The 26,622-nt window shown below is 46.0% G+C and overlaps 1 protein-coding gene across 4 annotated transcripts in view; it reads left to right on the forward strand.

Annotated features, from left to right (window-relative positions):
• Nucleotides 1-26,622, forward strand: part of LOC116987597 (sodium channel protein type 4 subunit alpha-like) — a 368,780-nt gene that overhangs the window by 320,315 nt on the left and 21,843 nt on the right. For 3 of the 4 annotated variants that reach the window (XM_033043769.1, XM_033043758.1, XM_033043785.1), the window contains 2 exons: nt 12,412-12,534; nt 22,364-22,639. In XM_033043769.1, the coding sequence (XP_032899660.1) occupies nt 12,412-12,534; nt 22,364-22,639 (399 nt within the window). Of the gene's footprint in view, nt 1-9,149; nt 9,273-12,411; nt 12,535-22,363; nt 22,640-26,622 lie in introns of all 4 variants that reach the window. The other variant, XM_033043777.1, reaches the window with a different exon arrangement.

Below are 26,622 nucleotides of genomic sequence, written 5' to 3' on the forward strand. Positions count from 1 at the left end.
CATCACTGGAGAATATGGATAGGCCAGGCAGCATCTCTGGAGAATATGGATAGGTGACGTATCGGGTCAGGACCCTTCTTCAGATGCCACTAGGTTTCTGAGAAGATGTCTGAACTAAGGTCCCGACCCTAGGCGTCACCTATCCATGTTCTCCAGAGATGTTGCCTGGCCCGTGTGTTACTCCAGCACTGTGTTTTCTTTACCATAAGGCGATTATTTTTTCGCAGATGCTGCCTGACATGCTGGAAGTTTCCAGTGCTTCATAAGTGATAGGAGCAGAATTTGGCCATTCGGCCCATCAAGTCTACTCCGCCATTTAATCATGGCTGATCTATCTTTCCCTCCAAACCCCATTCTCCAACCTTCTCCCCATAACTCTTGATACCCATACTAGAAACAGAGAAACATAGAAAATAGGTGCAGGAGTAGGGCATTCGGCCCTTCGAGCCTGCACCGCCATTCAATATGATCATGGCTGATCATCCAACTCAGTATCCTGTACCAGCCTTCTCTCCATACCCCCTGATCCCTTTAGCCACAAGGGCCACATCTAACTCCCTCTTAAATATAGCCAATGAACTGGCCTCAACTACCTTCTGTGGCAGAGAATTCCAGAGATTCACCACTCTCTGTGTGAAAAATGTTTTCCTCATCTCGGTCCTAAAAGATTTCCCCCTTATCCTTAAACTGTGACCCCTTGTTCTGGACTTCCCCAACATCGGGAACAATCTCCCTGCATCTTGCCTGTCCAACCCCTTAAGAATTTTGTAAGTTTCTATAAGATCCCCCCTCAATCTTCTAAATTCTAGCATGTACAAGCCGAGTCTATCCAGTCTTTCTTCATATGAAAGTCCTGACATCCCAGAAATCAGTCTGGTGAACCTTCTCTGTACTCCCTCTATGGCAAGAATGTCTTTCCTCAGATTAGGAGACCAAAACTGTACGCAATACTCCAGGTGTGGTCTCACCAAGACCCTGTACAACTGCAGCAGAACCTCCCTGCTCCTATACTCAAATCTTTTTGCTATGAATGCTAACATACCATTCGCTTTCTTCACTGCCTGCTGCACCTGCATGCCTACTTTTAATGACTGGTGTACCATGACACCAGGTCTCGTTGCATCTCCCCTTTTCCTAATCGGCCTCCATTCAGATAATAGTCTACTTTCCTGTTTTTGCCACCAAAGTGGATAACCTCACATTTATCCACATTATACTGCATCTGCCATGCATTTGCCCACTCACCCAGCCTATCCAAGTCACCTTGCAGCCTCCGAGCATCCTCCTTACAGCTAACACTGCCCCCCAGCTTCGTGTCATCCGCAAACTTGGAGATGTTGCATTCAATTCCATCGTCCAAATCATTAATATATATCACAAATAGCTGGGGTCCCAGCACTGAGCCTTGCGGTACCCCACTAGTCACTGCCTGCCATTGTGAAAAGGACCCGTTTACTCCTACGATTTGCTTCCTGTCTGCCAGCCAGTTCTCTATCCACACCAATACTGAACCCCCAATACCGTGTGCTTTAAGTTTTGTATACTAATCTCTTATGTGGGACCTTGTCGAAAGCCTTCTGAAAGTCCAGATATAACACATCCACTGGTTCTCCCTTATCCACTCTACTAGTTACATCCTTGAAAAATTCTATAAGATTCGTCAGACATGATTTACCTTTCATAAATCCATGCTGACTTTGTCCAATGATTTCACCACTTTCCAAATGTGCTGCTATCCCATCTTTAATAACTGATTCTACCAGTTTCCCCACTACCGACGTTAGACTAACTGGTCTGTAATTCCCCGTTTTCTCTCTCCCTCCCTTTTTAAAAAGTGGGGTTACATTAGCTACCCTCCAATCCTCAGGAACTACTCCAGAATCTAAAGAGTTTTGAAAAATTATCACTAATGCATCCACTATTTCTGGGGCTACTTCCTTAAGTACTCTGGGATGCAGCCTATCTGGCCCTGGGGATTTATCGGCCTTTAATCCATTCAATTTACCTAACACCACTTCCCGGCTAACCTGGATTTCACTCAGTTCCTCCATCTCATTTGACCCCCGGTCCCCTGCTATTTCCAGCAGATTATTTATGTCTTTCTTAGTGAAGACAGAACCAAAGTAGTTATTCAATTGGTCTGCTATGTCCTTGTTCCCCATAATCAACTCACCTGTTTCTGACTGCAAGGGACCTACATTTGTTTTAACTAATCTTTTTCTCTTCACATATCTATAAAAGCTTTTGCAGTCAGTTTTTATGTTCCCTGCCAGATTTCTTTCATAATCTATTTTCCCTTTCCTAATTAAGCCCTTTGTCCTCCTCTGCTGGACTCTGAATTTCTCCCAGTCCTCTGGTAGGCTGCTTTTTCTGGCTAATTTGTACGCTTCATCTTTTGTTTTGAAACTATCCCTGATTTCCCTTGTTATCCATGGATGCACTACCTTCCCTGATTTATTTTTTTGCCAAACTGGGATGAACAATTGTTGTAGTTCATCCATGCAGTCTTTAAATGCCTTCCATTGCATATCCACCGTCAACCCATTAAGAATCAATTGCCAGTCTGTCTTGGCCAATTCACGTCTCATACCCTCAAAGTTACCTTTCTTTAAGTTCACCTTGTTTCTGAATTAACAATGTCACTCTCCATCCTAATGAAGAACTCAACCATATTATGGTCACTCTTGCCCAATGGGCCACGCACAACAAGACTGCTAACTAACCCTTCCTCATTACTCAATACCCAGTCTAGAATAGCCTGCTCTCTCGTTGGTTCCTCTACATGTTGGTTTAGAAAACTATCCCGCATACATTCCAAGAAATTCTCATCCTCAGCACCCTTGCCAATTTGATTCACCCAATCTATATGTAGATTGAAGTCACCCATTATAACTGTTTTACCTTTGTTGCACGCATTTCTAATTTCCTGTTTGATGCCATCCCCAACTCCACTACTACTGTTAGGTGGCCTGTACACAACTCCCACTAGCGTTTTCTGCCCCTTAGTGTTTCGCAGCTCTACCCATATCGATTCCACATCCTCCAAACTAATGTCCTTCCTTTCTATTGCGTTAATCTGCTCTCTAACCAGCAACGCTACCTCACCTCCTTTCCCTTTCTGTCTATCCCTCCTGAATATTGAATATTCCTGGATGTTCAGCTCCCAGCCTTGGTCACCCTGGAGCCATGTCTCCGTGATCCCAACCATATCATACTAATCAAGAATCTATCGATCTCTGCCTTAAAAAATATCCATTGACATGGCCTTCATAGCCTTCTGAGCAATGGATTCCTCAGATTCACCACCCTCTGACTAAAGAAATTCTTCCTCATATCCTTCCTAAAGGAACATCCTTTTATTCTGAGGCTATGATCTCTGGTCCTAGATTCTCTCATTCTCCATATACACTCTATCCAAGCCTTTCACTATTCGGTAAGTTTCAATAAAGTCCCCTATCATCCTTTTAAACTCCAGCGAGTAGAAGCCCAGTGCCGTCAAATGCTCATCATATGTTAACCCACTCATTCCTGGGATCATTCTATAAAGTCTCCCAATGTCTTTGCATGAGGTAGTGTCACGGGAACACAGTTGGTTTTGGCACCTAATGACTGAAATTGCCCAGACTCCACCAGGAACCAACTTAAACCCAGTCCAATCTCACCTCAGGAGTCTCAAACCTCACGCTCAGCTGTTCAGTCATAAACCAGGGTCCAACGAGGGTTTAGTTGAGTGTTGCTTAGAGATAAAGCTATGGGAACAGACACTTTGGCCCACTTGAGGCCATGCCGACCATCGATCACCCACTGTCACACTTTCTATAGTTATTATTGACGCATGTACCGAGGCACAGTGAAAAGCTTTTTTGTTGCATGCTATTCAGTCAGCACAGAGTAGAGTGGCGCAGTGGTAGAGTTGCTGCTTACAGCACCAGAGACTACCGCTTTGTTAACCCTTTTTACGAAAGCCAGTTAACCTGCAAACCTTTATGCCTCGGGAATGTGGGAGGAAACCAGAGTACCCGGAGAAAACCCACAGGCTCATAGGGAGAATGTACAAATGCCTGACTATAGGTGTTGTCTGTCCGGAGATTGTACGTTCTCTCCGTGACCCCGAGGGTTTTCTCCGGGTACTCTGGTTTCCTCCCACATTCCCGAGTCGTAAAGGTTTGCAAGCTAATTGGCCTTGATAAAAAGGATTTTAAAAAAGGTCTCTAGTGTGTAGTATAGTGTTAGTGTATGGGGATTGCTAGTTGGTGCAGACTCAGTGGGTCAAAGGGTTAAATTCAAGCCGTCCACCGTGTACAAATGCCGGATAAAGGGAATAATGTTTAGTGCAAGATAAATCCAGTAAAGTCCAATTAAAGATAGTCCAAAGGCCTCCAATGAGGTAGAAGGTAGTTCAGGACTGCTATCTAGTTATTGATAGGATGTTTCAGTTGCCTGATAACAGCTGGGAAGAAACTGTCCCTGAATCTGGAGGTGTGCTTTTCAAAGAGACCAGTCCTTGATTATGCTTCAATAAAAATGACTTGTCAATTTAACTACCTGTGCAGATGCCTCTTATATGTTGCCATTGTTTCTGCCTCCACCGCCTCCTCTGGCAGCTCATGCCAGATACAAACTACTCTGTGTGAAAACATTGTGCAAAACCTGCCATTCGTGTACACACCTTAATAATGGCGCCATCATCACCATTACTGTAACACCCAGACTTGACATTGGGAAGGATTTTTTGCACCTCAGTCCTGGGATACCAACCGTATGCTGGAAGCAACCTAAATTCAGTCCTTGCCCTATCCTATCCTGCCCTATAATTTCTTTTACAAGCCGGACTGACTAACCTGTAGCCACAATTTCCAGAGCCCAAAAGCTCAGTTGGGAACGATTCCAGAGCTAGTGTTCACCGTTAGCTTGGTGCTCATTGAAAGTCAATTATAGATTAAAAGTACAGCAGGGTAGCTGATGGGAAGGATTACCGCTGCCTCAATGCAAGGTGAATGAAGGTAAACATAAATGCTTATCCGTTTTGTATGTGTAACATTGCTACTAACAAATAATGTTCCTGAACAAGGCCAGGGGGCAGGTTTTGATGTTTCTGCTGTATATGTGACTCACTATTGACCTTTAATCTTTCTCCTGCGCTCCAAGGAATAGAGTCCCAGCCTGCTCAACTTCTCCCTAAAGCTCAGACCGTCGAGTCCTGGCAACATCCTCGTAAAACATGTCTAATCCGAGTGTAAAGTTTTCACACCTGTCCCGGGCACATTTTTGGCATTTACCTGATCTGACCTTGGCAGTCTGAGGCGAGGAGATACATACGGAGCCCAGGGGTTCACATGGCAGCCTGGCCGAGTAATTATCAATAGACCCTGTCAGTTCACTCTGATGGCCAAGTCTACCAATCCCAACCCAAGACCACAGAGGATCAATGTCCAACTTTTAAAATTTAAATTCATAACCTATGAGAACAGATTCTGTTTTGTTTTAAACTATCTTCCCCAACGATTTACATAGCACGTGAAATAGTACAACACAGGAACAGGCCATTCAGCGCACAACGTCTGTGCTGAACATGGTGCCGAGATCATTTCTTATCTGCCCACACGTGATCCATACTCCCAACATATCCATGTGGTTAGCCAAAAGTCTCTTAAACGCCACTGACGTATCTGCATCTGTCACCACTCCTGGCAGCCCGTTCCAGGCGCTCACTAACCTCTGTGTAAAACAAAACTTGCCCCACACATCTCCTGTAAACGTTGTCATTATTGTATCTGCCTCCACCACCACCCCAGGTAGCATCTTCCAGGCACCCACCAGCCTCTGTGTAAAAAGACTTGCCCCGCACATCTCCTTTAAACTTAGCCACTCTTACCAGAAAACTATGCCCTCTAGTATTTGATATTTCCATCCCAGCAAAGAAATTCAGACCGTCTACCCTCTCTACACCTCTCATAATGTTATATACTTCTATCAGGTTTCCCCTCAACCTCCGGCGTTCCAGAGAAAACAATTCAAGTCTGTCCAACCTCTCCCTGTAGCTTATACCTCCGAATCCAGGCATCATTCTGGTAAACCTCCTCTGCACAAGTTTACAAAGCCTCCACATCCTTCCTGTAATGGGGTGACCGAAACTGCATGCAATACTCCAAATGCTGCCTAACTGAAGTCCTATAAAGCTGCATCATGACAATCTACTAAAGAAGACATACCATTGGCCTTCTTTACCACTATTTCCACTTGTTTTGACTCTTCCAGGGAGTTATGGACTTGAACCCAAGCCTCCTCTGTATGCCAAGTTTGTCCAACCTCTCCCTGTAGCTAATACCCCCTAATCCCGGTATCATTCTTGTAAACCTCCTCTGCACAATTTACAAAGACTGCACATCCTTCCTGTGAAAAATAAAATGAGAGGAAGTTTGACAAACTAACCATTGGTTTTGTAAATCCTTTAATTGTACTTAAACTGTGGCCATGAGAAGATTGTTACTATATTTTACTACCTGAGTGAGCTCAAAATCAGAGCCCAATATTGGGGCAAACACTTGAACCTTTGGAGTGGACAAATCATGAAATCAAGGCCCCTGTCTACTCTCTCACTGAATGTAACACAATCCCACACCACTGCAGGGAAGAGATCATCCCAGTGCCTAGGGCCATAGAGTCACATAGCACGGAAACAGGCCCTTCGGCCCAGCTTGCCCACACCGACCAAGTTGCCCCATTTGCACTAGTCCCACCTGCCTGTGGTTGGCCCATAACTCATGGCCCTCCAAACCTTTTCCATTAAAGTGTCTTTTAAATATTGTTATAGTACTTGCCTCAAATACCTCCTCATTCCATATACCCACTACCATCTGTGTGAAAAAGTTGCCCCTCAGATTCCTGTTGAATCTTTTCCCTCTCACCTCAAACTGATGTCCTCTGGTTGTTGATGCCCTACTCTGGGTCAAGTACTCTGTGCATCTACTCCATCTATTCCCTTCATGATTTCATACACCTTTATAAGATCACCCCTCATCCGCCTGCGCTCCAGTCCCCTGCCCAACCTCTCCCTATAGCTCAGGCCCTCAAGTCCTGGCAACATCCTCGTAAAACTTCTCTGCCCCCTTTCCAGCTTGATGACATCAAAACTGAGCACAGTCCTCCAACTGTGGCCTCACCAGTGTCTTGTACAGCTGCAACGTAACATCCCAACTTCTGTACTCAGTGCCTGTCGAGTACACACCTGTTCGTGGGATGTACACAGGCAAAAAGGCACAAATAGGATGTCCTGAGGTTACATTAATACAGCTTCTCATCATTGGGAACTGTCTCAAGCCATCCACGTTCCTGTCCTCATGGGCGGACTGCGAGTCTCTGCTGCCCACTGAAACATTATCGAGGGTCAGAGCATGTCGAGCATTCACTCAGGGGGACCTGGTCCCCTCAACATTGGGTCAGGACAATGGACAAGGATTATCTCCCAGCGAGGTCTCCAGAGAGCAGTCTTTCACTAGTGGTGGTGCAGCGTCGCAGCGTGTAGTGCTGCCGCCTCACAGCGCTGGAGACCCCCCGCTCGATCCTGTCCTCGAGTACTGTCTGTATGGGGTTTGCACTTTTCTCCCTGTGACCTCTGGGAGCTCCGGTTCCTCCCACATCCCAATGACGTGTGGGTTTTGTACATAAATTGACCTGTGTAAGATTGCCCTGAGTGTGTGGATGAGACACTAGGGGGTGGATGAGAAAGTGGGATAACAGAGAACTAGTGCGAAGGGGTGACCGATGGCCAGTGTGGGCAATTTGGGATGAAGTGCCCGTTTCCACGCTGTATTGACTCAATGACTCTGTAGCCTGCCTCGAAAACCTGGGTGAGAAAAGTGGGGCATATAAGGATGAGAGAGCAGCTTCCATGATGTTGGAAAATTCATTCTGGAATGCCCAGACGGAAGATAAGATGTTCTAGCTTACCCTGAGCTTCACTGCGGCAGTGGAGGTGACTGCACTGGGAATGGGAGTTGGATGGGGAATTAAAGGGGGAATGAAGCAGAAAGCTACGTAACTTCTGGACTTATGAAAACGATGACCCAACCTGCGTTTGGCTTGGCTGACGTAGAGGAGGCCACGTTGTGTACACCGACCTCAGTCCACTAGTTTAGACTTTAGTTTAGTTGAAAGATACAGCGTGGAAACAGGCCCTTTGACCCACCAAGTCCGCGCCGACCATCGATCGCCCGTACACTAGTTCTATCCTCCATACTGGGGACAATTTAGGGAGGCCTCTAAATTTACAATTTACGGGGCGGTACAGTAACACAGTGGCCTCTCACCTTCCACCTGTATCCTCTGGTTCTCGATTCCCCTACTCTGCGCGGTTACCCAATCTATTCCTCTCACGATTTTGTACACTTCTAAAAGATCGCCTCTAATTCTCCTGTGCTCCAAGGAATAGAGTCCCATCCTGTTCAGCCACGCCCTGTAGCTCCGTCCCTCGAGTCCTGGCAACATCCTCATAAAGCTTCTTTGTACCTTTTCCAGCTTGATAACATCTTTCTTGTAACATGGTGCCCAAAAGTGAACACAATGCTCCAAATGTGGTCTCACAAGCATCTTATACAACTGCAACATGACCCCCCCAATGTCTAGACTCAGTACTCTGATTGATGAAGGCCATAGTGCTGAGCTTTTTTGACCACCCCATCTCTAACGTCACTTTCAAGGACCTATGTACCTGCACTCCTAGATCCATCTGCTTTCCAACACTCCCCACGGCCTACCATTCACTGTGTAGGGTCCAACATTCACTATGTCCTACCATTCACTGTGTAGGGTCCAACATTCACTATGTCCTACCATTCACTGTGTAGGTTCCACCATTCACTATGTCCCACCATTCACCATGTAGGTCTTTATAGATCAGAACCCAGTGACGACGATGTACCTCCAATGGTGAATTACTTCGATGGCAGGAAACACAAGGTCCCCATCTCCATTTTTTTAATTGTTTAAACTGAAATCCACAGATAGCATTTTAGTATTTAAAGCAGAGCCTCACTGGTCTTGTTGAATGTTTGCAATGTGGCCTTTTGATTGTGATCTCCGCATTTTCCTAACAGTTTGAAACTGCACCCTGTCGATAACATTGCATTCGTTCCATTCAATCTGCACAGATTTCTGTTGTTTGCCTCTTGACAAAGTCTCTTGGTTATGACAAGTTTGTTGCCATGAAATCTCTCAGGACCCTGAGGGCATTGAGGCCTCTTCGAGCCTTGTCCAGATTTGAAGGCATGAGGGTAAGGCCAACTAGTATATGTAGCTCTCTCTCCATATTAACAGCGACTCCTGCGTATGTACTAACACGCGGCAATGGGGGCACTGCTACGCTCGTCTCTGCACTGACACGGTCTTTCTCTTATCTGTACAGCTTGTCGAGATATCTCTTTCGGAGGTGTTGCTTCCAGCCAGCCTAAGGCTAAGGTGGAGTCTCAACTTCAGTCTGACACATGTCTTGCAAGGAGCTCAAAAGACCGCTCAGGCCCCTGCACTAAATCAAACCCAGCCATGAAACAAGGGTGCGGACATGTCCATCGGATCCAAGGAGAGGCTAAAGACCAGAGGTCAGGGTGCTTCTATTGAACCTCTGATGAGTCCTGGATCCTGCTATCTCGTTGAGCTCACTACATCTTTCCAGGTTGTCTTGAAGAAGGAAGTGCCCATCTTTCTTACGAGTGTTTACTAAGGAAACTATTTTCAGTCAGTGACAGAGATAAGTAATTTGAGAACTATGGAGACCATCAACATGGAAACCAATTGTTTGATGACAGTGGGATCAGCAAAAATGCTGTTTAGATTAGATTATAGAGATACAGTATGGAAACTGGCCCTTCGGCCCACCGAGTCCGTGCCGACCAGCAATTGTCCTGTACACTAGCACTACCCTACACATTAGGGACAATTCACAATTTTACTGAAGCCAATTAACCTGCAACCTGTACCTTTTTTGGAGTGTGGGATGAAACCGGAGCACTTGGAGAAAACCGGAGCAGGTCACAGGGAGAACATACAAACAGCGTGCAGACAGCACCCGTAATGAGGATCAAACCAGGGTCTCTGGCGTTGTAAGGCAGCAACTCTGCCGCTGTGCCACCTTGCCGCCCTAGGAGCTGTTGAGGAGTTCGTAGTCCAGTCCGCTTTTGCTCGAAGCTCCTACAAATGCTACTAAAATGTTTCAGTAAGGGCGGCACTGGGCCGCAGCAGGTGGAGCTGCTACCTCAGCACCAGAGAACCCGGTTAGACCCTCATCCTTGGGTGCTGCCTGTGTGGAGTTTGCACATTCTCCCTATGGCTGTATGTTTCCTCCCACATCCCAAAGACCTGTGGTTTTGTAGGTGAATTGACCCTCTGTAAAATTGCCCCTGGTGCGTAGAGAACGGACGAGAAAGAATGACGACCTAGAACTAGTGTGAACGGGTAATCGATGATTGGCATGGACTCGGTGGGCAGAAGGATTTCAATGCTGTATCTCTAAACAAAAATAAACTAACACAAGGAGTAAAAACATCTGACAGCAACTCAATCAGATACAGGTCACTAAACTAAACTAAACATGTCCCTGTGATCCACGTGTGTTTCCAGCAAGTCTTCCGATTTCCTCTCACACCCCAAAGATATCCTGTAGGAACTGGTTTACTGTAGGTTACCTGTAAGCTAGGTGAGCGGCAGAAGCACCCAGGAGTGACTCGATTGGCGTGTGAAGAGAATAAATCACAGCAGAAATAAATGGGTAATGGGGTTGCTCTCCTTATTCTCTCCTTATCTCACCGTTTGTCTTCTCCAGCCTTAGCCTTTGGTCTTCTTTTCATCTCTGGCCTTTGTCTACCCCTGTCCATCAAGCCCCCTCACCTGTATCTACCTGTCACTTGTGTAGGAAGGAACTGCAGATGCTGGTTTACATTGTGGATAGACACAAAATATTGGAGTAACTCAACGGGTCAGGCAGCATCTCTGGAGAGAAAGGATGGGTGATATTTCGGGTTAAGGCCCTTCTCCAGTTAGAAGAAGAATCCCAACCCGAAATGTCACCCATCTTTTTTACTCCAGAGATGCTGCATGACCCACTGAATTGTTACAGCACTTCGTGTCTATCTTTGGTATAAACCAGCATCCGCAGTTCTTCATAAATTCATAAGTTCAAGGAGCAGAATTAGGCTATTCGACTCATCGCGTCTACTCTGCTAATCACTCATGGCTGATCTATCTTTCCCTCTCAACCCCATTCTCGGGGTGGGAGATTGCAACCTTCACGTGGTCCGCCCTGTTTCGACAAATGCAATCAACCCGGTGTGCACAATCAAATAAGATCAAATAGAACAAGTTGTCCTACCACTTTAGGCTGTGCACGCCATACACAAGAAGAAGAAGAACCCCATTCTCCTACCTTCTTCCCATAACCCCTGACACCTGAACTAATCAAGAATCTGTCAATCTCTGCCTTAAACATATCCATTGATTTGGCCTCCACAGCCGTCTGTGGCAATGAATTGTACAGGTTCACCACCCTCTTACTAAAGAAATTCCTCCTCATCTAATTTCTAAAGGTACATCCTTTTATTTCGAGGCTGTGCCCTCTTGTCCTAGACTCACCCACTGGTGGAAATAACCTCTCCACATTAACTCTATCCAGGCCTTTCACTATTTGATCCAGGACTTTCACTTTTCCTTGTTTCTACAATGGGATTGCTAGGACTGTTTGTCTCAGGGCATAAACTCAATGGGCTGAATGGCCCTCAATGTTGTGGGGTGAAAATATTACGTGAAAGAGATTTCTCGACCTTTATTGCGTTAGCCAATCCGTCTCATTCTCCCAAGGCCTTGGAAATGATCTCTCTTCAAGTAGATGTCGAATTCCCATAGTATCTGCCTTTCAGACATCAGAACCCAGATCTAATCACTCGCCCTCCTCTGTTACTTGTACCTCAACCCCGCGTTCCCCTCTTACTGACCCTCCTAACGCTGGAAACGTCCTCACCCTTCTCCCTGTAGCGAACCGTCGAAATTGCCAATTGGCCCAAATGGCCTCATTGGGTTGCAACAATGTGTGCAGATGTTAAATGCAAAGACATGCAGATGTTAAATTGCAAAGACGTGCAGGTTGAATTGCAAAGACATGTGCAGATGTTAGGTTGGGGCTCCGATGTCTTTGTTAAAAAAATGCTTCCTTTCTCTAGGTGGCAACTCCCTCAACACCCTACTCCCCAACACCAAGCAAACTTGAATTGTGATGCTCTTTCTCTCAGCAGGTACCAATCCAGATTGCTTCACAAATGGGAAGCCCCTCGCTCCCAGGAGGTGATTTCCCCCCCAATCGCCTACCCCAGTGCAAGGGTGCTTGATAATAGAACAGATTCTCATTTTGTTTGTGTTTCCGTGTAGGTCTCAGTAGTCAGCCTAACAGCTAATGCCTTGGGATACGCTGAACTAGCTGCCATTAAATCCCTTCGGACACTCAGAGCTTTGAGACCATTAAGAGCCTTGTCACGATTTGAAGGGATGAGGGTAAGACGGAAAGAGAGATAGCCTAGTCCCATGTGCTTGAAGCATGGCGAGCAAAATCGCATCCCTACGTATCCCACCCATCCTCCCCCTCCCATAACCCACCCCCCTCTGACAAAATGGATGCAATTGTATGCCAAGTAGTTTAATCCTTAGCAGGTCTCATTATTTTGGTTGTTTCATGTTCTGGTAGTAGTTGATGTCCATAACCCTTCTTCTTAGATGCATGGGGTCTCTTGCCCAGAGTAGGGGAATTGGGAACCAGAGGACATAGGTTTAAGATGAAGGGGGAAAGATTTAATAGGAACCTGAGGCGTAATTTTTTTACACAAAGGGTGGTGGGTGTATGGAATGAGCTGCCAGAGGAGGTTGTTGTGGCAAGGAGTATTGCAACATTTAAGAAACATTTAAACAGGTACATGGATAGGACAGGTTTAGAGTGACATGGGCCAAATGCAGGCAGGTGGGACTAGTTGATAAGTTGGGCTGAAGACTCTATGACTCTAACCACCTATTGGTTAGTTTCTGAAGCAAGAAATGTTCAGTGAAAAGTTGGGCCAGAATAAGATAGATGGGTGTTTACAGTAAGATAATTGTTTAATGTTTAGAGTAAGATAATTGAGCGATAATTGTTCGGCAACTAATGAGCAAGAGAGGCTCATAATTTGTTCCTGGAATCTCCCAGTTCAAATTCTGTTCTCTAGTCGACAGGCTTTATGCTATGTCAGTGATTAATATTTGCTCCCTTTTACCTTGACAGTTTTCAGAATAATACAGTTACGGCGTAAGGTTGATGCAGGTACTATTATTATGTTTAAGAGACACATGGACAGGTACATGGATAGGACAGGTTTAGAGGGTTATGAGTCAAGTGCAGGCAGGTGGGACTAGTATAGATAGGGCATGTCAGTCGTTGTGGGCTAGTTGGGCCAAAGGGCCTGTTTCCACGCCTTATAACTCTATGAATCTTTGACTCAAGTCCTACAGTAAGATAAAGGGCTTATCTCAGAGCAAGGGCCTGTACTCGCTATTCAGCGAGTACCGGCCCACCAAGCCAATGTCGTCTTGATGGGGGCTTTAAATCCAACGTACTCAACTAATTGTTGGGCGTCACAGTTGCAGGACGGTAGAGTCACTGCCTTATAGCCCCAGAGACCTGGCTTCCATTCTTTCAGGTGCTGTGTACACAGTTTGTACATTCTCCCTGTGACCGCATGAGTTTTCTCCGATTTTCTCCCACACTCCAAAAATGTGCGGGTTTGTAAGTTAATTGGCTTTTGTAAAAAATAATTGTCCCTGGTGTGTAGGATAGAACTAGTGTACGGGTGATTGCTGGTCGTATTTACAAGGATATGCCAGGACTCGAGGGCTTGAGCTCCAGGGAGAGGTTGGGCATGCAAGGACATGCAGGAAGATGAGGGGTAATCTTATAGAGGTGTACAAAATCATGAGAGGAAGTGGTGGTGTTAATGCACAGAGTTATTTTACCAGGGTAAGGGGCTCACGAACCAGAAGACAAGTTTAAAGTGAGAGAGAAAATATTTAATAGGCAACTGAGGGGTAACTTTTTCACACAGAGGTGTGAGGTGTATGGAACATGCTGCGTTAGGCAGGTACTATAACAACATTTAAAAGAGATTTGGACAGGTACATTTGGATAGGAATGATGAAAATTAATATGGGCCAAATGGGACTAGTGTAGATGGGGAACCTTGGTCAGCATGGACAAGTTGGGCCGAAGGGCCTGTTTCCACGCTGTATGACTTTATGACTGTAAAGGTTGGATATGGGGCACCTCAGAGCACCTGCTGGCACAGCAGAAATGGAAGAGGCTGTTGAGTTTTGCATAGAGTAGGGGGAAATGTTCTTACTTTAGGAGCCTAATATCAGGTTCCAGAATGTAAAGATGGTTATCATTAAATCCAATGAGGAACTAAGGATATCCTTTTCTACACTGAAAGTGTACAGCAAGTGATTGAGGAAAAGAACTGAGATTCTTCCAAAAAAAAAAGAAAGATGATGGAAAAATATACTGAAAGGCTGAAGTGAGGAAGGAGTGTAAAGTCATGTGATGTATGTACATCAGTGCAAGCCAGAGGGGGCAAATGGCCTGGTTTTGTCTAATTCTATGTCAGTGGAGAGGATTGGGACAAGCCAGATTTAATTGCACTGCCAGTCTGCAGTTTATATGGGGAAATATAGAACTCATGGTTCAAAGGGAACAAGTTTTAACCACTGGCTGTGTCCATTTATTTTCTTACTTAAAATAGTTTAGCTTAATTTAGTTTAGATTTGTTTACTATTGTCACGTGTACCGGGGTACAGTGAAAAGCTTTTGTTTGTATGCTATTCAGTAAAAGAAAAGATTATACATGATTACAATCAAGCTGATCACAGTGTACAGATAAAGGATATAGCTTTTCGTACAAGATAAAGTCTGATTAAAAGGTCAGACGATGAGGTAGATGGGAGGTCAGGACCGCACTCCAGCTGGTGATAGGATGTTTCAGTTGCCTGATAACAGCTGGGAAGAAACTGTCCATGAATCTGGAGGTGTGCGTTTTCACACTTGTGTACCTCTTGCCTGATGGGAGAGGGGAGAAGAGGGAGTGACCGGGTTGAGATTTTGTTGGTGACCTTGCTGAGGCAGCGTGGTGTAGATGGAAGATGGAGTCAGTGGAATATCACCCTAGTTTTCTCGAGAAAGGTGAAGAGAAAGTCTTCTCTTGTTTTGTTTAAATGCTTTGCGGTTGCCTTCCATTTTGTCTGATTTCTGCTCCCTTCTCAATGACGATAAAGTGTACTCTGAAGCATGTACCAGCGCATGGGATAGTTCAGGATATCGAGCATGTAGTGTTACTGATCGTAAGTTAAGCCAACTTACTATATACCCATTGAATGCGCCCAGAGTCAGGAAATTCTGCAATCCAGCTCTCATCTGAATCTAGCTGTATCTATTCCTACTGTTCAGAGAAAAAAAATGATTGTTGTGCTTTGGTCTACTGGATGCCACCTTGAAATGGGTTATATAATAAGTCATCTATTTGTGTCCGCAACAGGCTGGTCCAGTTAACAAAGCATCATGGTACACAGCGGACATTTTAGACTTGGCTGTCTGCCTGAATTGCCTGCAGTTCTGATGGGTAATCATAGTGGGAATTTTATCACTCCGCTGCCACAAACCTACCCCTCTTCCCACAAACGTGGCATCATATGTCCGTCCCCCACACCAATCGGATCGTTATCCGATTCGATGACCTTTGACTCTCAGTCAACCTTTAGAAACTTCCCTCCTCCCTTCCCCGCCCACGTCCCAACTCCAAATATGTCCAACCACTCAACGTTAGAAGACTATGAAAAAGATAGATGCAGCCAAAAGTTCTGCAAAGTGTTCATATACCTTGGGGATCACACAGGTCCTGATCACCTGTTAAATTCGACCAGGAACCCATCTCCAAAGTCACGAAAGATAATCTTCTGGGATGTGGGGGCGCTGGTTGGTGGGGCTTCCCCTGTGGGGAAGTGGACAACGGTCGCTGGAGGTTTACACATGATGCTTTGTGATACTCTGCCGCGATGCCTTGAATCAGGTAGCCTGCTAATGTGACACCAAAGCCATTGTTACCATGAAAGGACCAAGTCCGAGGGACGCCAATGGTAAAATGGTTTATGGCGCGTGCTATTGAGCTATGCACTGATTTGTAAATGAAGCTGTGTTGCATACCAAGCAGGCATGCAACAGTGGTTCAGCTGACTATACTGAGATGCATCAGACACTAAATCCACTAACCAAGAGTCAAGAGATTGTCATATGTACTGAAATGGGGTTACAAAATTCTTACTTGCAACATCATCACAGGTCGGTACAAACAGTACTCAATAGATTACATAATAAACAGACAATAATAGTGCAAAAACAAAACAAAAGCCCAGAGACCCTAGTGCAACCAACACAGTTCACAGGATAGTAGGTGTTTATAGTGTGCAAGAGTAATCTGAAGAAGGGTCCCGACACGAAACGTCAACCATACGTTTTCCACAGAGATGTTCCTGACCCGCTGAGTTACTCCAGCACTTTGTGTCTATCTTCAAGAGCATGATAGTTGTGAAGAAGCTGTTTCTGAACCTGGAGGGCATGGTTTTCAGAGTCCTATACCTTCTTCATGATGGCAGGAGTGAAATGAGGACATTGGTGGATTAAACCATAAATGTACCATGAACTTTAAACAAAAACAGGTCTAAATTAATCTTCATAATGGTTGGAGACTCCATTGAGATGGAAGGAGCAACACTAGATATGCCAGTCACGGCTGGCATGAGGCTGAGGGGCCAGGGCCAAAGTGCATCCTTCCTCCCAATTCAACACCCCTTGACTCAATGGTGAGTCCAGAGGCTTTCCACTTCAGCTCCAGTATTTCCCCTATTTCCGCCCTCTATCTTGCAAGTGTGTCGTTCCTTCAAGCACAGCGTAAGCAACCAGTGGCTCCCCATGGATTGACTTGATAGCAGTCCACGTGATCCAGCCAATATCTGCAATAGGGAGTGGGCTACAGGATGACCAGAGATCACAAAATCAATCTTGCAGTTGCTGGAAATCTGAAATAAAGCCATGAAATGCTGGAAACACTTGTGTGTGAGCGTGTGAGCATGATCATTACAACATAGAGCTTGGTAGAGTTGTTGATAGTGCAGAAGGTCATCTCAGGCTGCAGCGAAATATAGAAGTGTTGATGAAATGGGCTGCAAAATGGCAGATAGAGTTTAATCCAGACCAATGTCTGGTTAGACATACAGACCAGGACTCGGGGGCCTGAGCTATAGGGAAAGGCTGGGACTCTTTTCCTTGGAGTGCAAGGGAATGAGGGGTGATCTTATAGAGGTGTATAAAATTAAGAGAAGAATCGAGTAGACGCACAGAGTCTCTTGCCCAGAGTATGGGAATAGAGAGCAGGAGGACATAGGTGTAAGGTTAAAAGATTTAATAGGTATCTGAGGGGTAACTGAGGTGGTAGGTGTATAGAACGAGGTAGTTGAGGCAGGGACTATCGCAACGTTTAAGAAACAATTAGACCGGTACATGGATAGGACAGGTTTAAAGGGATATTTGGCCAAACGCAGGTAGGTGGGACTGGTGTAGATGGGACATGTTGGTCGGTGTGGGCAAGTTAGGTCGAAGGGCCTGTTTCCACCCTGTATGTTCTATATAACTCTAAGTATATAACATTTATAAGAGGTATGGATATGCTACAGTCAGAACCTTTTTCTCTGGTTGGAAATATCAAACACTGGAGGGCATAGTTTTTAAGGTGAGAGGGGCAAAGTTTAAAGGAGATGTGCAAGGCAACTTGTTTACACAGAGGGGGTGAGTGCCTGGAACGTGTTGTCAGGTGGTTGAGGCAGATAAGAGAGTGGCATTTAAGAAACTTTTGGATAGGCACATGGATATGTGCAGGTAGATAAGAGTTGGTCTTGGCATCATATTCGGCACAGACGTTGTGGACAAAGAGGCCAGTTCTTGTGCTGTACTGTTCTATGTTCTAGCGAGAGGTGATGCCTTTTGGGAGTACTGATGAGACAGGGTTATACACCACAAACAGTAGAGTCTTGGGAAGCACTGAGAAACAGAGGGACCTTGGAGAACAAGACCCCACATCCTTAAAGGTGACTATGCAGGTAGGCTACATAGTTTGGAGGGCATACGGAATACTGGCCTTCATTAGTCAGGGCACTGAATGCAGAAGTAGGAAGGTCATGCTCCAACCTTACAAAGCCTTTGCCAGACCTGAGCTCAAGGACAATGTGCAGGTCTGGTCACCGTGCTATAGGAAGGACCAGACAGCACCGGAGAAGGTGCAAAGAAGATTCATCAGGACATTGCCTGGGGTGGAGCAGTTCAGATGTGAGGAGAGACTGTGCCTGTTCTTCATGAATCAGAGGAGGTTCAGAGGGAGCATGATTGAGGTATATCAAAGTGGCCATTCGGTCCATCTAGTCTACTCTGCCATTCAATCATGGCTGATCTATCTTTTCCTCTCAAAATATCCATTGACTTGGCCTCCACAGCCATCTGTGGCAATTAATTCCACAGATTCATCACCCTGGGTGGCAGAGGGTGTTTGGAGGGCATATGGAACGAGGTAGTTGAGGCATGTACTATAACAACATTTAAAAGAACCTTGGTCAGGTATCTGGATGGGAAAGGTTTAGACTCATATGGGCCATATGCGGGCAGGTGGGGCTAACTCAGATGGGGCATCTTGGGGTTGGCATGGACTGGTTGGGCCGAAGGGCCTGTTTCTGTGCAGCATTAATCTATCTCTCTATGAATTCAAAAGCAACAAGTGTATGGACTGAGACATGATCCTGAAGTGCTTTGCAACCAAAAAAAGGAATAGCAAAGTGCTGGAGTAACTCAGCAGGTCGGGCAGCATCCCTGGAGAACATGGATAGGTGATGTTTCGGGTCAGGACCCTTCCTCAAAACTAGTAATAATTCCATATTAATCCTAACCCAGGGCTGGAGATGATTTATAAGGCCCTCTGCCTTACATGGTACAGGCACTTTTATCTTCTTCCTCACTTCACGGATTCTCACATGTAAAATGGCAACTTACAGTAAATGCAGGTACAGTATAGTTGTCATCGTGGGTGACAATAAACGTGTCTGAATGCATTCTCCAAATACAAATCTGTGCATCTCAATAGCTCATTGACATGCACTCTGTTGATGTAAGCTAACTGATACGTAGTTCTAGAGCTGTGTGTGAGCGGGAGATGGCATCTGAGAATGACAGTGAGATGGAGTCGGTGGACTGGCATCTCAGGTCAGGACAGAAGACATCTGCTGGTTAAAACTGTGCTGTCTGATATCAGTAACGAGTGCATTATCTATGGCTACTAAGATCACACAGAATGGTCTCAACCCAAGACACACTGTGGGCATTAGATAGTGGCATGCAGCTCCAGTGTGACTGTCTGTGGTACTGGTACCAGTGTCGGCATTTACATGGGGTGTGCACTGCCTGATGTTTTGTTCTTCCCCTCATGATAGACGTCCATTGACGTTATACTTACTGCAGATGGCATGCGAGAGTGCTCTCGGCATAGTGTGCCACGCATCATACTCTGGGCTCGTTGCAGTATTGACAAATCACCAAAGTCTTGTAACCCCTGCTGGTTTTGTTAGGAAGAGCACTCGTTAATCAGTCATTCCCCCATCCATAGCTGTCCTCCAGATGATGATGGTTAGCCAGAGCAGTGCTTCCGATTCTAGTACTCAGCACAGTGCTATTGAGCAAAGCATTCCTGCATTTAGACCCAACAACCATGAAACCATGATAATATATTTCCAAAAGGACACAAAGTGCTGGAATAATTGATCTGATTTGGAAATATCTCATAATATGGAAACAGAGAACTGCAGATGGTGATTATTACACCAAGTGGACATAAAGTGCTGGAGTGCCTCAGTGAGTCAGGCAGCGTCTCATGGAGAACATGGATAGAAGTGGCACAGTGGCGCAGAGCCCTTGGTTTGATCCTGACCACGGGTGTTGTCTATACGGAGTTAGTACGTTCTCCCTGTGACCACGTGGGTTTTCTCCGGGTGCTCTGGTTTCCTCCCACATTCCAAAGACGGCAGGTTTGTCGGCAGGTAGGTTTGTAGGTTAATTGGGTTTCTGTAAATTGTCCCCGGTGTGTAGGATAGAACTAGTGAATGGGTGATCGCTGGTCGGCATGGACTCGGTGGGCCGAAGGGCCTACTTTCACGTCGTATATCTCTAAACTAAACTAAAAGTGACATTTTGGGTCGTGACCCTTCTTCAGTCTGAAAAAGGGTCCCGACCCGAAACGTCACCTATCCATGTTTTCCAGAGATGCTGCCTAACCCGCTGAGGCATGCCAGCACTTTGTGTCCACTTTGTGTATTAATCAGCATCTGCAGTTCTCTGTTTCCATTTTATGATATATTTCCAAATCAGATAGTCTTCCCATTAGGGCCCAGATCATGTTGTAAGGTGGTCAAGATGCTGGGATGGGGTCCAACATGAAAGTGAATGCCCGGCCAATAGTCTCTGACCACTCTCGCAATCCATTTCTGCTCACCCACCTTTGTTCTATTTTACAAAGAACCTCGATTCTATTTTACGAAGAATTCGATTCTTACAAACAGCGCCACCGGCGAAGAATCGAGGAGGATGGATAATGGGTGCATGATCCCACTGCAGGAGTTTCTTTGCTGCATGCACTTTAGCCGCTGCCGGGCATGCAGAAAGCTACGATTGCGCGCGAGTGTGCGGTACGGTTGGCCGCACTGACGCACCGCTCTGAAGACCCTGGTGTTCATTCCCCTGCTCTGTGTTACACTGTACCCCTCTGCAGTGGCCGCCGCCACCACCCCAATGGCATAAATTCAGCACCTTTTGTGCCCCAATTTACAGTCTCCACACAAAAAGCATTGTGAAGGTGTGCTGGAGGGGATTTCCTTTGGAGGTTGTTTACAAGGATCTCACCACTGAAAGTTCCCGTGGAACCTACGATTGACACCAAAGCAGCACCGAGGCGCCAGTGCCAAGGTAGAACATGGCAGCACAGTGGCGCAGCTGGTAGAGCCGCTGCCTCACAGTGCCGGAGACATGGGTGCCATCCTGACCTTGGATGCCGTCTATGTGGGGTTTGCACGTTCTCCCTGTGACCACTTGAGTTTCCTCCTGGTGCTCTGGTTTCCTCCCATATTCCCAAAAATATGAATGTTTGTCGGCTAATCGGCCCTCTGGAAAATTGCCCCTGGCGCGTAGGGAGTGGACGCAAAAGTGAGATAACAGATCTAGTGAGGGAACGGATGTTAGTCGATTAGCATGGACTCGGTGGGTGGAAGGGCCAGATTCCATGCTGTATCTTTCAACCAGTTCAATCAAAAGGGAAATAAACTGCACAACAATGGTCGTTTATTTCCCTTTGAGACTGGGAGAGCTGACAACTCCTGTTGAAGATAAAGAAAGACACGAAGTGCTGGAGCAACTCAGACAGCATCTCTGGGCATCATGGATAGGTGACGTTTAAGGTTAAGCGAAGGGTCCCGACCCTCGAAACGCCACCTATCCTTGTTCTCCAGAGATGCTGCATGACCTGTTGAGTTACTCCAGCACTCTGTTTTTTTGTAAACCAACATCTGCAGTTCCTTATGTCCTCAACCCCTTTTGAAGTACTGAACTCAAGCCCCTTGAGGTAATGGCTCCACGGTCTATTAGACGTTAGAGATACAGCGCAGAGACAGGCCCTTCAGCCCACTGAGTCCGCGCTGACCACTGTTCACTGCGTACACTAGCACTCTCCCACGAATTACGGGCAATATACAATTTTTATCAAATTTAAATTAACCTACAAACCCGTAAGCCATTGGAGTGTGGGAGGAAACCGAGGAAAACCCGAGGAAAACCCGCGCGTTCACAGGGAGAACGTACAAACTCCGTACATGCAGCACCCGTGGTCAGGTTCGAACCCGGTTCTCTGCCCCCCCCCGCCGCCCCCGTTTGGCCCTCTGGTCTGGCTTAGAATGGATTTGCCAGAGATAGTTGCTGAGATGGTGCAACTCTGCCACTGTGCCACAGTGCCGCCATTACACAGCCAGCATACAGTCTTGGCAAAATGCTGAGCTGTCTCGTCCTCTCCCCTTTTCTGTACAGTTCTGGAGGAGATAGCAACAAAAGACTTTAATGTGTTTCCCGGCCAGCTGACATTGGGGTACAGAGTAAGTGGAAGCAGAGCGTTGACTGGCGCCCGCGTTAGCCCACGACGGCTCTAATCCATTTCCACGTTGAATCCAAACCCAGGTGGTGGTCAACGCGCTGGTGGGCGCCATCCCGTCCATCATGAACGTTTTCTTCGTCTGCCTCATCTTCTGGCTCATTTTTAGCATCATGGGGGTCAACCTGTTTGCGGGCAAGTTCTACAAGTGCAAGAACATCACCAGCGGGGACATGTTCCCCATCGAGCATATCAACAACAGGACCGAGTGCGAAGCCATGAACAGCTCGGACGTCCGATGGCTAAATGAGAAGGTCAACTTCGACAACGTTGGCCTGGGCTACCTCGCCTTGCTCCAAGTGGTAAGTGGCGGCAGAGCACGGCAGGGGCGGCACGGTGACGCAGCGGTAGAGTTGCTGCCTCACAGCGCCAGAGACCTGGGTTCAATCCTGACTAAGGGTGCGGTCTGTACGTAGTTTATACATTCTCCCAGTGACCACATGGGTTTTCTCCAAGTGCTCCAGTTTCCTCCCACATTAATACAATGATACAATTTATTTGTTGTCATTTGAACCTCATTGAGGTTCAAACGAAATTTGGTTTCTGCAGTCATACACACAAGAAAAAGAACCAAGACACAACACAATTTACACAAACATCCATCACAGTGAATCTCCTCCTCACTGTGATGGAAGGCAAAGTCTTATCTCTCTCCTGCACTCCTCATTCTCCTCCCAATGTCAGAGTCAAATACTCCATAGACGTACAGGTTTGTGGCTAATTAGCTTTGGTAAAGATTGTAAAGAAATTGTCCCTAGTGTGAGGATAGTGCTCATGCATGGACTCGGTGGGCCGAAGGGCCTGCTTCTGCACTGTATCGTTAAACTAAAGATCAAGAACCAGAGGACATTGGTTTAAGGTGAGTGGGGAAAAATGTAATAAGAATCTGAGGGGCAACCTTTTTCACACAAAGGGTGGTGGGTGTATGGAATGAGCTGCTCGAGGAGGTAGTTGAGGCAGGTGCTATTGCAATGTTTAAAAAATATGGACAGGTGCATGGATAAAGCAGGTTTGGAGGGATATGTGCCAAATGCATGCCGGTGGGACTAGTGTCGATGGGGTATGTTGGTCGATGTGGGCAAGTTAGGCCAAAGAGTCTGTTTCTCTGCTGTGTGATTCTATGACTATCTGCAAAATAAATTATAGCCTGAAACTGTCCAATTGTCCAAACGTTTCATTAACTTTCAGCGAAGCAAATCTCCCACTCTTCCCAACCAGACCCATCAACTGAACTGAAGTTGACTAACACAGCTAAAATCAAGACTATTAGAATGTGTAACTCTTCCTCTAAACACTGAGTGTTGACCTAACACTGCTTAGTTTAGTTTAGTGATACAGCACGGAAACAGGCCCTTCGGCCCACCAACGCCGACCAGCGATCAATCATTCATACTATGTTTCCCACTTTTAGAGAGAGACAGAGCGATACAGCATGGAAACAGGCCCTTTGGCCCACCGAGTCCACAGCAACCATCGATCACCCGTTCACACTAGTTCCATGTTATCCCACTTTCACATCCTTTGTGGCACCAATTTCTCATCCTCTCGCTACACACTAGGGGCTCTATACCTCAAGCCAATTAACCTACAAACCCGCACGCCTTTGGGATGTGGGAGGAAACCAGAGCACCCGGAGAAAACCCACACGGTCATGGGGGAAACATGCAAACTACGCACAGACAGCAGCCAGGATCAGGATGGAGCCCGTGTTTCTGCAGAGGCAGCGGCTCTACCCACAGCGCTACTGTGCCGCCCCACTCCCTGCGAGGCTTTAACCTGTATGTGCCATTTACACGCTCCCTCTTCCCGTCACCCCAATGAGTTATCGGTGGAACATTCCTCCAAAATCTCCCTCTCCGCAGCATCCATTTGCTCCTGGATTTGATTCATTCCCCTTTGTGTGTCTCCTAGCAACCGGACTTTCGGCTACACACCAGCTCCCCTGTTCCAATCTAACAAGGCATGGAATCACAGCATTCAATTTGCATTTGAAACGCTCAGTCTCCCCAATGTAAAGGCGATCTAAATTTAACACCATTGAATGGAGAACAAGCTGGGATGGCTCAATCTGATAGGGCTGCCTTTTGTAGTACTCACAAGCACCTTTGTTTGGAAACAGTACAGTTTTCAAATGGACAGCACAGCGGCGCAGCGGTAGAATTGCTGCCTTACAGAGCCAGAGACCCGGGTTCGATCCTGACTACGGCTGCTATCCGTGTGGAGTTTGTACGTTCTGCGGGTGCTCCGGTTTCCTCCCAACGATTTTGTAGGTTAATTGGGTTCAGTAAATTGTCTCTAGTGTGTAGGATAGAACTAATGAAATCGCTGGTCGGCGTGGACTCAGTGGGCCCAAGGGCCTGTTTCCATGATGTATCTAAAAACTAAAAAACTAGAACTAAAACCTAAATGGACTTCAATGTCTTTGAACGATTTTCTGTTATATATTACGCTCTGCAAACCTGCTTTACTCCAAATTATCCAATACTAATCCTGCCACTCATTGCCCTATGCTGGATGACTTATACGCTTCATCGTGAGCCATTATAAGTTCATGGTGAGAGGGGAAAGATTTAATAGGAAATGGAAGGACAACTTTTTCACTTAGAGGGTGGTGGGCATTTGGAACGAGCAGCCAGACAAGGCAATTGAGAACATTTAAAAGACATTGGGACAGATACATGGTTAATGAAAGGTTTAGAGGGATATGGGCCAAACGTGGACTGGTGGGACTCTGACTCTATAAGAAAGGGTTTATTAATAACCTTGTTGTAAAGGGGCATTAAAGGAAGAGTTCCTCACAATATGATAAAATTCGAAACCAGTTATTTAAGTCATGAATGATAGCATGCTCGTTTATACCAATGATAGACAGAGTGCTTGAGAGCGGCGAGTGCTGAGTCTGAAGAAGGGTCTCGACCCAAAACATCTCCTATCCATGTCCTCCAGAGATGCTGCCTGACCCAGCCGAGTTACTCCAGCACTTTGTGTCTATATTTGGTATTAACCAGCATCTGCAGTTCCTTGTTTCTACAATTTAACTATATACAATTTAAATATATCTGATCTGTTTGTTATTAAAGCACTTAATCTGTTTGTTATTAAAGCACTTAATACAAAGCTTTTCACTGTACCTCAGTACAGGTTACAATAATGAACCTAAATCTAAAATGTTACGAGGGTCTGAAGAAGGGTTTCGGCCCGAAACGTCGCCTATTTCCTTCGCTCCATAGATGCTGCTGCACCCGCTGAGTTTCTCCAGCATTTTTGTGTACCTTGTTTCTACATGATAGAATGCTGCCTGCAGTATTAGCTATATTTTGGATTGTTTTCTCTGGAACGTCTGAGTCTGAGGAGAGACTTGATAGAAGTTTGTCTAATTATGAATAGGGTAGAAAATCCCCAGGGTGGAAATGCCAAAGGCTAGAGGGCATAGCTTTAAGATCACAGAGGGGCAAAGCTTAAAGGAGATGTGTGGAGCAGGTTATTTTACACAGAGAGAGGAGGGAGCCTGGAACACACTAAGGGCTGGTGGTGGAAACAGATATGATAGTGGTGTTTAATGGGCTTTCAGACAGGCACATGGATACACAGGGAATGGAAGGATAGGGATCACGAGCAGGCAGAGGAGATTAACTTGGCATCATGTTGTGTGGGCTGAAGGGCCTGTTCTATGTTCTAATCAATGCAGACTTTGACATCGACTCCATCTACACTTCACGACACCTCAGAAAAGCAGCCAACTTAATCAAAGACTTGTCCAACCCCAGTCATTCCTTCTTCTCCCTCCCCTTATGGCAGAAGGTATAGAAGCTTGAAAGCACTCACCATCAGACTCAGGAACAGCTTCTTCTCCTCTGTTATCAGGTTTCTGAACGGTCCTTCATAGGCTTGGGCACGGTCCGATTCACCTCTACCCCATTGCAGACATTGGACTTTGTCTATTGAACTGCGGCACTACAATGCTGAGAACTATATTCTGCACTCTGTATCTTCCCCTTTGCTCTACCTATTGTACTGCAGTTTGACTTGATTGTATAAATGTATGATATATCTGATCTGTTTGTTATTAAAGCACTTAATACAAAGCTTTTCACTGTACCTCAGTACAGGTGACAATAATGAACCTGAATCTAAAATGTTACGAGGGTAGATTTGGCTGTAGTTGATTGTCATGATGGGGAAGAGGAAAGAGTCTGTTTGATGTTTTGAGAGGACTTGGGGATCAGAAGTTTCCATAACTACACAGGGAGCTATGGGGGTGTGGAGTGAGGTTAAAATTGAGGGA

Source organism: Amblyraja radiata, chromosome 2 (genome assembly GCF_010909765.2).
Source record: "Amblyraja radiata isolate CabotCenter1 chromosome 2, sAmbRad1.1.pri, whole genome shotgun sequence".
NCBI classification, from domain to species: Eukaryota; Metazoa; Chordata; class Chondrichthyes; order Rajiformes; family Rajidae; genus Amblyraja; species Amblyraja radiata.